This window comes from Neofelis nebulosa, chromosome 5 (genome assembly GCF_028018385.1).
Source record: "Neofelis nebulosa isolate mNeoNeb1 chromosome 5, mNeoNeb1.pri, whole genome shotgun sequence".
In the NCBI taxonomy this organism is placed as follows: Eukaryota; Metazoa; Chordata; class Mammalia; order Carnivora; family Felidae; genus Neofelis; species Neofelis nebulosa.
Genome location: NC_080786.1, coordinates 76646131 through 76658180, shown reverse-complemented (window position 1 = coordinate 76658180; position 12050 = coordinate 76646131). Strand labels below are relative to the sequence as shown.

Below are 12050 nucleotides of genomic sequence, written 5' to 3'. Positions count from 1 at the left end.
CAGAATGCCTCTAAAAAAAAAGTCTGAATTTTTGGTCTCCAAAATTAAAATCAAAAAAAGAAAAAGCAATTATTTCTCTAATCTCTTCTTCAATGCACAGTCCTATCAACTGGCCTAGGTGAACTGCTTCTCTTGTTAGATATTTGTATATATTTAAAATTAAAGAAGGCAATATAGATATGTGAATAAAACACTGAACTGACAGAAAATCTAAATTTAAGCCTGTCAATTGTTTGAATGAGTGAATAGATCATTTTACTGCACTGTGACTATCTTACCATCTGCCAAATGAAGATATAATCTCTGGCTTTCCCTCTTTCATAAGGATGATGTGAGAAGAAATGAGCAGACACATTCCTTTGCTTTTTGGAACAACAGCATTAATTCTCATAATTTATATTCTAGAAGTCAATCAGGCAATGAAAACTGCATTATTTGAAAATGATTCAAAATTTTAACAAGCCCTACAATGAATACATACATATTCATATATATGTATACATATACGTATATGTGTATATATACGTATATGTATGCACACACATACACACACACACCAAAGTACATAAACATTCCTATACACAGATCAATAGATGTTTCTCTGTGGGCTATCAAAATTAGGCAGCTGTATTCCTGTATTAGTACACAGACACCATGAGTAGCTATGTAGATATGGGTATTTCTCTGTATGTGTATGTGTATATTTGTACTTTTCCTTTTTTTTCCTCACAGGTATGGCAAAAAAATAATCTAGGAAAGACCTGACTCCCCAGAACCAACATTCTAATCAAGCCTCAGGAATAAGGTGATGTACTAGACACCAATACTTATTATTCACATCATCTCAGGGAAACATGAATTAGACAAAGAAGGCACCTATTGCTTCATTCTGTGTTTAGCTTTTAGAGTCTGTCCACTATTTGGCATGAACTCCTAATACAAAAACATATGGCAACAGCTGCTATAACAATGGCCTTGAATGATCTGCAGCTCATGGAGGTGGAAATGAAGCAGAAAGGAGAGTGTGAGAACAATTAATGTAAGGCTTTACTTTTAAGAGCTTTTAAAATTGTATTATTTTTCAAATTATTTTAGCTTGATTTATATTATTAAAATTCCCCATGTTTATTTATACCTCTACCTATTACATAAACAAACAGGACTATAATAAGATAAAATATTCCAAAATACATGAAACTGCTTCCATAGTTAACTGACCAGCTTCTGAGTTTAGAACAGTTAGTAGAGAATTCTGATAGGAGAAAAGACAACAGGACAGTTTCAAGAAGTCATTAACTGTTGAATGCTATGAAGGACCAATAAGATGAAGAATAAAATGGTCCACAATCATTCAAATATGATTACCATGATCATACTAAAATGAATTATGTATTTTTTATACATTTCAATATCTTCCTAAAATTTATATATTACTTAGTCCTCTCTGCTTCAAAGTGAGCCAGTTAACAACATATTGGTCTGAGAGTATCAAAGAATGAAATGCGCATGAAACCTAAGCGGACTGTAGGCTCAAAGCTCCTTGTGCCAGACAGCCTGGGTGCCTACTTTGATTCTGTTTATTGGTTGTATGACATAAGGCAAGTTATTCAACCCTCTGTGTGTCTGTGTACACATGCAAACATTTGTAAAATGGAGATAAATAATAACTACTCAAGTATATTATGAAGATTAAATAAGATACTTGCCAGGCACACAGCACATAATAATATTTGTCATGATTATGAACATCTGTGTGATTGTACTAAGTTCTATTCTCAGTTCAAACCTTCCAGAGTTAGATTTAAACATATGCCCAAGGGGCACCTGGCTGGCTCAACTGGTTGAGTATGGGACACTTGACCTCAGGGTCATGAGTTCAAGCCCCATGATGGGCATGGAGACTACTTAAAAACAAACCAAAAAAACTACATATGCTCAAGACAAGCACTATATACAATACAAACACATATTTAAAAAAAAAAAAGTCTATCAAGAAATATTTCTCAAATTGAAGGGCACTAAACCAGATGCTGGGAAAACAGTGGTGGCTCTAATTCCTTTTAATCCAACTAGTTACTATACAAATATAGTTAAAAGTTCAAATCTTTTCTCAGATAAATAAAAGCCACAGCCTATCAAAAAGTTACTATGAGATCCAAAAGTTACTTTCTATAGTTAAGAAAGGACAAAATATTGATTGATCTTTGGAGAAAAGCAAAAATATTGAATGGTATTATATATCCTGACTCTAAGGAAAAGGTGAGGCTCTTCATCAAAGGTAAAAATTAAAATTGAGGCAGCAAGCATGAGTGCCACCTGCTGGTAAAATATAAATTCTCAGTATGTTGACTGAAATAGAAACCAGTTGTACTAGAAATTTCAACTCACTAGATTAGAGGTCATCTGTTTCCAACAATCATTTCTTCACACTGATACAGAATATCAGCTCTTCCTGCCTGGCAAAGAAAGTCTTTAGTCAGCTGGTCTTCCTCCATTTCAAGAAATTCAACAGTAGGAGGCACATAAATCCAAGAGCATTTTTACATTATCCCTGGGTAATTTTAGACTGAAATACACATCCTGATTTCCACCCACTTATACTAGCCCTCCTTTTGCTGCAATACAGTAAACCCCTATTTCACAGCCCGTCATCAACTGAAGGCAGACATGTTTCCACTTACTTACTCCTCAGATTAAACAACCCCACTATATTTTTTTCAGTCATTTTTAAATCTCCCACCATCCTGGTTGTGGATGTAGCTTAATCTGTCAGTAGTCCATAAATACCTCAGAGCTTTTATTTCCAACCAATAGCCCAATGGAACTATTCCTTACCTTTATCTTGGGCCTTAACACACTATTAACTCATGCTGTTTGTGGTCAACTGAAATCTTATCCAGCTAGATCTTCCCAAACCAGTATTCATGTACTTAAATTATCTGGATCTAATGCAGTCTTGATGTTCATCCTTGTTGAATTTTATCTCATGACAATTTGGTTCCATTTTGTCAAGATCATTTTGAACTCAGACTCCTGGTGCCACCCACCTATATTTGACAAGTCACTCACTAAATCGTCACCCCAAATCAATTATAAAAAATTGCACAAGGGGGCGCCTGGGTGGCTCGGTCGGTCAAGCGTCCGACTTCGGTTCAGTTCATGATCTCACAGTCTGTGAGTTCGAGCACTGCGTCGGGCTCTGTGCTGACAGCCCAGAGCCTGGAGCCTGTTTCAGATTCTGTGTCTCCCTCTCTCTCTGCCCCTCCCCTGTTCATGCTCTGTCTCTCTCTATCTCAAAAATAAATAAACGTTAAAAAAAAAAATTAAAAAAAAATTGCACAGGAAAGAGCCCTAACATGTAATTAATACCAAGCCACCAAAGAATACTCTTTGGGTAGGGATGTTTATCTAGCTACAAATCTACTTACTATTTACTTATCTATTTACTACTCATCAATCTATTTCAGCCATTAGGATAATGGAAAATTCAGACAAACGCTTTAATGAAATCAAGACATTATGTAATAGGCATTCCATGGACATGCTGTCCTCAAATTCCTTTCAAAACGGCAATTTATGAGTTTAACGTGGTCAATTTCAAGCAAGCTCACAGAAAACATTCATACACCACACTGGAACTATCAGTGGATAATTTCTTAAGTCCACTCTTCCTTTAAAAAAAACTCTAAGAGCCAACTTATTTAATTATTTCATGATTAACTAATTAAGATCAAACACTTAAAATGGCAGATTCATAGCCAACCATACATGGATTTCACTCATCCTAATGGACTGAAGATCATCTTTTTCAGAAGAAAATTGTCCTCCTGAGTGAAATAAATTGTGTCTCCTCTGCTGAGGCATCCATGCTTAATTGAATATGCTTTATTTAAAAAAAAACGATCCAAAGTTACATAAAAATTATGAATAGTGACACAGACTGTTCAAACAGTATCCTGGGTTATAATTCTACTGAGTTTTGAGTTTTAAACAATCATTATGCAACTAACTATATATCACATATGCTGGGCTTCAGCTTTTTAATATATTTTTAACTAGATTTTTCCACTTTAAAGACCATTCTCTTTGCTCATGAAAATGGGAGCAAAATAAGAAGTGCTCTTCTTCAGTACAGTATAGCAATCCAGATGTGGACCCTGAAGCCCAACTTCCTGAATTCTAATTCCAGTTCTATCATTTATGAACTGTGTAACCTGGAACAGGTTACTTAACCTCTCTGTGCCTCAGTCTCATCTATACATATGAATAATAACAGGACTCATCTTACACAGTTATGAAAGAATTAAATGAGTTAATATATGTAAAGCATTATTAACAGTGCCTGCCACACAGGAAGCATTAAATGGCTTAGATGTCTGCTGTCATTCTCATCCTTGATCATCTATTAACATCACCCCTTTCTCACCGATCTGTTCCTTGCACTTGTTCTGAAAATAACCATACAGAACACTAGTTAGGTAAGAGCTGGGCTTTGAAGTCAAAGGCCTGGATTGGAGTACAGACCCCAACACTTACCAGCAATGTTACCTTGGAAAATCACCTAATTTCTCCCAACCTAACTTTCCTCATCTATGCATTGGGATTAAAAACAGTATCTATCTCCATGGGGTTGTTGTGAGAATTAAATAAAAATTAAATACAAAAAACTTTACACAGTGCTTGGCATGTAGAATATACTCAGTGAATCTTGGTCACAATCCCTTATTTTGTAACCCTTAGCATGTTAGTAGGCACAATCCAGGTACTATTTTCCTTTCTGACAGTCTTACAGGTTCATGCTGCTTTTTACATAGATCTTTGATTATCTGCCTCTCTCCATCTTTTGTAGCTGTTCTGTGCTTTGTAGACAGACACTTCTCTCAACACTCGTCCCCATTTCCATTCTCTTTGAATTTTTGTGGTTATTATGTCAAAATTTAAGAATTTCCTGTTCTTTGTGAATCCATTTGTATTTTGAGGCCTATAACCATGAGACTGTGCCCATAGTTTTCTTCTGAAACATGTACTTTCTCACAGGATTCAAGCTGAGCTTATTTTGCAACATTATTACAATCTTTAAAATAAAGTGGTATTTTTTTCCCTTAGGAGTCTATCTACTCTATTCCCCCAATTACTGGTAAAAAGTAAATCCAGAATAATGGTTCACCATTGTTTCCTTCAGCTTCTGTCTCCTTAATGAGACTAAATCATTAATAAATCAAAAATTTGTAGGAGATATTCTTTTAGCAGAATGAAACTTCCAACATATATCTAGAAGTTGAACAACACATTACTACTACAGTTTGTTTCTCTGTAAATTTTATAAACTGCATTAGAAGCAATCATCTATAGGGGCGCCTGGGTGGCTCAGTGGTTTAAGCGTCCGCCTCTTGATTTCAGCTCAGGTCATGATCTCATGGTTTGTGAGATCAACCCCCGTGTTGGGCTCTGTGCAGAAAGCACAGAGCCTGCTTGGGATTCTCTCTCTCTGCCCCTCCCTCACTCATGCTCTTGAAATTAAAAAAAAAAAAAAAAAGAAAGAAACAATCATCTACAGTCCCTGTCATGCCAAGATTCTTTCATATTTCTCCACCAGAACATCACTTTTTTTCCTTTCTTTTATAGCTCTCTGCCATATCCTTCCCCAGCACTGTGGTTTCTGTATCACACATACACACACCCCTCATTAGCCCCTCCCAGTGTTCCCTATGGTTTTTTCTTTTTTTTTTTCAACAAGGTGTACCTTTCAATAGCCAGAGTTCTTTCATAAGTACCATCTCATCACTTCAAGGTAATAGACATCCCCTTGTTAAAATACTGTATTCTATTTACACTGCAATGGTATACAAAATTTATATACAAGATATTGCTGCCAAACAGTATTGTCCCCATGTGCTTTCTTTCTGCCGTACGCCTTCCTCTTATCTTTTTCCGTAATTTTATAGGGGCTCATTTCTCTATTTTATTGATAAATGTAATGAGCTTGCAGTCAAATAGTAATAAGAGTTACCCTGCCAGAAGCCCACTACTATGACATTAAAGAGTACAGCTCAGGAAACCAAATCCTTCTCTCATACCTTCCATCTCTAGCCTTGTCTTCCAAAGTTACTAGCATCAAGTAAATAGATATGTAAATAGATAAGCTGTGCCTGCTCTTTAGAACTTCAAAACCCTTAGATGTCTTTTAAATGTTTCCATTAATGTAAACAAGAAAAATAACCTTGACTGGAGTGCAAACTTTAAGACAGCGAGGACCATGTCTATTTTACACACTGTATGTCCAGTGCCTAGTACATGTAAGACCAGGAGGTGCACACTTTGGCCCATGGACCAAGTCCCGCCCACAGCCTGTTTCTGAATGGCTCATAGCTAAGAATGGTTTTTACATTTTTTAAGCGTTGTTTAAAAGAAAGAAGAAAGAAAGAAAACAAACAGGAACATATGACACAGACCATATGCTCCCCACAAAGCCTAAATTTGCCCATCATGGCCCTTCTTAGAAAATGTTCACTGACTCCTGTATTAGACCCTCCAATAATTGTTACAAGTGAAGGCAGGGAAGGGAGAGGCGAGGGAGCTCTAAAAAATGGAGAAGGACAAACAGAAATTTGCAATAAATATAACTGGTGATCACTACAAACAGTAAAACTCACATAACAAAAATTGTACATGTCTTTAAACCGTTCCTTGACTTCCATTTTCAATGAGTTCCAGCAGAAACTAAAGATCTTTCACCTGCATGTTTTAGAGATCTTTTTGTTTGTTTGTTTGTTTGTTTGTTTTTTTTTTTTTAGGTAACCAAGCTGTTGTTGAATCACAGGTGCTCCTAGGAGAACTAAATTTAAACCTTGGTGGTACACCTCTTCTCCAACTAGCCTAGTTAACATAAATGTTAGTCATCAGCCAGGTGTCAGCCACTGGGAGGTGTCAGTTCATAGGTATATACCTATAGGTATATATGAGGTATATACCCTCATGTACACATCCTTGCCATCCATACGGCACTAGACCTAAGCATCAACACTCCACATTTTACCATCTATCCCCATGTTACCTATTACTTCAAAATTTCATTATTTAGAATGCTCCAAAAGCCCTTCAATAAAGTTTTGAATGCTGCAAATGTTTAACCAAAGCATGAAAGCCCTATTCTCAAGTAATATAAAAGAGCAGTATTAGACCTATTCATAGCAATGTCTATTAGAAGCACATGCAAAGATGTACCTGAAAATGCTGCTCCATCACTTGGATTTTTCCCTGGTCTGGACACTTTTTCAGAGCTCGATCTGCATAGTGGAATAGGATTTCTACCATCTGTAAGGAAAACAGCCTTGTATAGAAAATCAAAATATATCTCTAAAATTTTTCAGTACTTAATATATGTAGGTCCTCCTAAATAATACAGAATTGAGTTTTATTAAAGATATAACTTTTTAAAAAAAATTTTTTTAATGTTTTTATTTATTTTTGAAATAGATAGAGACAGAGCACGAGCAGGGGAGGGGCAGAGAGAGAGGGAGACACAGAATCTGAAGCAGGCTCCAGGCTCTGAGCTGTCAGCACAGAGCCTGATGCAGGGCTCGAACTCACCGACTGTGAGATCATGACCTGAGCTGAAGTCGGACACCCAACCAACTGAACCACCCAGGCACCCCAAAGATATAACTTAAAATTAAAAAAAAAAAAAAAAAAAAAAAATATATATATATATACATATATATATATATATAAAATATATATGTATAAATGTATATTTACATGTTTTATACATATATATATAATTTAAAAAATTCAGTGGCAGTTTTTAAGAGCCTCTTATGCTTTGGCTCTCTCCCACTCTAACCTCTTTTTTTTTTTTTTTTTTTTTTCCCCTTCCCCTCCCCCATGGGTTTCTGTTAAGTTTCTTAGGATCCACATAAGAGTGAACACATATGGTATCTGTCTTTCTCTGTATGGCTTATTTCACTTAGCATCACACTCTCCAGTTCCATCCATGTTGCTACAAAGGGCCATATTTCATTCTTTCTCATTGCCATGTAGTACTCCATTGTGTATATAAACCACAATTTCTTTATCCATTCATCAGCTGATGGACATTTAGGCTCTTTCCATAATTTGGCTATTGTTGAGAGTGCTGCTATAAACATTGGGGTACAAGTGCCCCTATGCATCAGCACTCCCATATCCCTTGGGTAAATTCCTAGCAGTGCTATTGCTGGGTCATAGGGTAGGTCTATTTTTAATTTTTTGAGGAACCTCCACACTGTTTTCCAGAGTGGCTGCACCAATTTGCATTCATTTGACAATAAATTTCATATATTGAAAAAAAAAATTCAGTGGCTTTATTTCCCAATATTTTTAACCTCAGACTAATTTCTTGCAGCCTCAGGGCTAGTACTGATTTGCTAATCTCCAGGTTCTAGACTCAGTAGTACCTCTGTTGCTCAGGAAATGAAAAATCAAAGTTAAGGTCTTCAGAAAGCTCTGCTGTAGGTCTTTGCCTCGAGAACACAGACAGAACACAAATTCCTAAAGTATTTTAGCTAACACTGAGACAATTAATCATTCATGAGTCTGAAGAGTGACCAATTTCTATTCATGTTTTCTATATGCTTACACTTATTTTGGAATGTAATTTTTACCAATGCACTTGCACAATAAAAACAGAGAAGAATGACTATAATAAATGAATTTAAATTCAACCAGGTCTAGATTAGGAAAACAAAGTCAATATTAAATATTGGCATTAATCATATTAATGCTAATTAATAATAATAAAATCAGCCATCTCTGTTACCTCAGGCAACACAAACACTTGCATGTGTAGTATTTCTCATAATTACTTATCTGTTCATAAAAACTAACAATTGTCAACTTTCTATGGGCTATATATAATCACACTCATAAATAATCCAGATCCCTGAGTTTTTCCGTCCTCCTTTCTGCTGTCCTTTGGCTCTTTTTTTTTGTTTTGTTTTGTTTTACAATTTTATCATCGTCATAAGGGAGTGAGCAAGGGAAAAAAAGAAAGGTGGTAAGAAGAAGGTTTAAAAGAATTCAAGATGACACCAGGGAATTATACACTCGTTTTTTTACACACTCTCTCCTTGACTGTAGCCATTTACCTAATCATGCCCCAAAATTATTAGCTGATACCAAAGGCAAATCTGTACTGTACCCTAGTAAAGCCCCTATTAAAATACTCACCCGATCTGCAACAACAGCTTTTCGCTTACTGGCATCCCCTGATAATCCTGCAGAGAAGCAAAATTCAGCACAAAAACAAAATCCATAATGTGCTAACAAAAGGCATAATTATAACAATCCTTAGATATCAAAGTATTGGCTAATATGCCATAGTAAGAGCATCTCACATCTGTTGGATCAGATAACCTATCAACGTACTTTCTTTTTATTCCAACTATAAATTCTCCTTATGAAATTAAAGAACTTTAAAATCAACATTTAAAATTCTATGTCCTGTATTTGTCATTAACCTTTTTCACTGGAAGTCTGTAAGGTTTGATGATATTTTGTTTAGAAAATATTTGAACGCTATGCTAAAAAATGTCCTATGAGTGATTAGTATTCATTTTCTCTACTCCAGAAAAACAATGTCTACTACACTGGTATTCTGTCAACTTACCCACTACTGCTTTTGCTTTTCCTTCATGGAAAGACCATGCAAGAGCCAAGGCTTCTGTAAGACAATCTTGTTTCAGAAGATGATCCACTCTCTAAAATGAGTAAATGAGAGAAGCTAAACCCCTTTGTCTGACCAACTACTAGGTAGAATTCCTATTCTACCTAATACCTTTTCAGACGTTATTGCTTAACAGCTAAAATTATTCCAATAATCATGTGACTATCTTATTTCTATGAAAACAATTTCTTAAAGCACTACATAGTACAGTGATTGTATGGGCTAATACAGGTAGCCACAAGGCCTAAATATGAAAAGAGGAAATAGCTGGAATGTCACTCTAACAGAAAAGGTTAGTTGTTTACCACAACATCCATTCACACCCTCCTCCCTTGTTTTTAAAATTTTTTTAATGTTTTTATTTATTTTGGAAGGAGAAAGAGAGATAGAGCGTGAGTGGGAAGGGGCGGGGGTGGGGGGAGAGACAGAATCAGAAGTGAGCTCCAGGTTCTGAGCTGTCAGCACAGAGCCTGGCGTGGGGCTTGAACTCAGGAGTCATGAGATCATGACCTGAGCCGAAGTCAGACAGACACTCAACGGACTGAGTCACCCAGGTGCCTCCATTCCCTCCTCCTTAGTAACAAATCCCAAGTTTACCTGAGACAGCAATATACCAGCAAAAGGACACTTCTAAGACTCCCTTGTAGCCACTTGGGGCCATGTGACTAAGTTCTAGCCAATGATAAATAAGTGGAAAAGTTTGGCCTTTCTTGGGGATAACCTTAAAAGGCAGGCGCCAGCCCTTTTCTTCCCCTTCCTCCTTCCTGGAATGTGGACTTAACAGCTGGAGCTCCGGCAGCCACAATGGAACATTAAATGACTTTGAGACTAGAATCCACACACAAGAATGGTGGAATAGGACAGTATACTAAAGACCACTGAGCTGCCACACTAGCCACAGACTACCTACCTCCAGATTGTTTTTACATTAGACAGAAATCTTATTGAAGCCACTGTTATTTTAAATTTCCTGACTTTTGTAGCTAAATCTAATCCTAATTTATAGTCAGTATTAGCAAATCAAGTACCTAATAGTTATAAAGATTCTGATGTATACTTCTGAAATTAAAAAGCACAAATCCAAATAATCTTTTCCTGCAAAGTCAAAACAGAATGTTAAGATGCTAATCAATTCAACAGCTCTAGCATATAAAATTACTTTGAACTCACCTCTCTCCAGCTTCTCAGCATCATCACATAAACAGACTAGAAAATAAAGAAACAATAATTAAAATGATCATCTTTAACAGCTTAGTTTGGGAGACACATTTGTCCCAGTCCTGCATCTCATTTTACATCTCTTTAGGTAAAAATATTTCATAGTACAATTAGAAGTATTTACTAAAGGGTTTTCAAGGGCCCACATTAAAGAGTAAATCAAACAAATATTTAAAGTCTGCAGTCCAAGGAATTAATTCCACCGGCAAGAAACAAAGAATGCCCCAAATCCCTGTAATATTTTGAATTTTAATAATGAATATTTCTCTAAGTTAAAAAAAAAAAAGCAAGGAATAAATTGATATACAAGCAAGCTCCTATTCCGGTGATTCTATTTTAAGTCAAATACCTCAATGCATTTTAATATATCCTAAGCTGATCTAAGCTAAAGGATATGACAAATATACATGATAAGCTATCTTCCTCGTCTTGAAAACCATAAATGTAAAGATTATGAAAGTATATCCTTGAATCAAGAAAATAAGCATCCTAGAACCTAAATGAAAGTAAAAATGTCTGAAAGACAAAATAAATTAGCTAAAAATCACAACTATATACCCCTGAAAGGGGCACCTGGCTGGCTCAGTCATTAGAGCATGCAACTGTTGATCTCAGGGTTGTGAGTACAAGCCCCACACTGGGCACAGTGGTTACTTAAAAACTAAATCCCCTAAAAAAAAATAAAATACACACACACACACACACACACACACACACACACACACCCTAAAAGTGTTAGATTCCTGATGATCAATATGCACTCTGTAATGCACTGCTCTCTGTACCAGCAACCCCCTTCAGCCGCAACTATCCTGGCACAAACAGATGTCAAGTCAGAGTGGAAGAGCTTACTTTTGTCCCCAAGTAAAAGATCTGACCACCGTAACTACTGATGGACTGATAACAAGCCTTCTCTCCAACCAAAGCCTATAAAGAAAAAAGTAAAAATAACATGTATTAGAGAATTGACATTTTAAAGAATGTCAATTACACAGACATTTTAGATCAACAGTTTTATCCCACAAATTAGTGAGGGAAAAATGTCAGTCAAGCGCCAGTCAGTGAAGTGGCAGAAAAGACAAAGTGCAAAAAGTTAATTCTCTGCCTACCCACGGCCTTTTTATTTTTC

At 36.1% G+C, this 12050-nt stretch overlaps 1 protein-coding gene across 8 annotated transcripts in view; it reads right to left on the bottom strand.

Annotated features, from left to right (window-relative positions):
* The window catches only part of VPS8 (VPS8 subunit of CORVET complex), a 251993-nt gene that overhangs the window by 180678 nt on the left and 59265 nt on the right, over nucleotides 1-12050 (bottom strand). For all 8 annotated transcript variants that reach the window (XR_009262061.1, XR_009262062.1, XM_058730711.1 and 5 more), the window contains 5 exons: nucleotides 11774-11848; nucleotides 10874-10909; nucleotides 9647-9737; nucleotides 9208-9254; nucleotides 7225-7314 (listed from right to left, as the gene is read on the bottom strand). Coding sequence is in view for 6 of the 8 variants with exons in the window: in XM_058730711.1 (XP_058586694.1) it covers nucleotides 7225-7314; nucleotides 9208-9254; nucleotides 9647-9737; nucleotides 10874-10909; nucleotides 11774-11848 (339 nt within the window). In the remaining 2 variants the exon portion in view is untranslated. The remainder of the gene's footprint in view (nucleotides 1-7224; nucleotides 7315-9207; nucleotides 9255-9646; nucleotides 9738-10873; nucleotides 10910-11773; nucleotides 11849-12050) is intronic.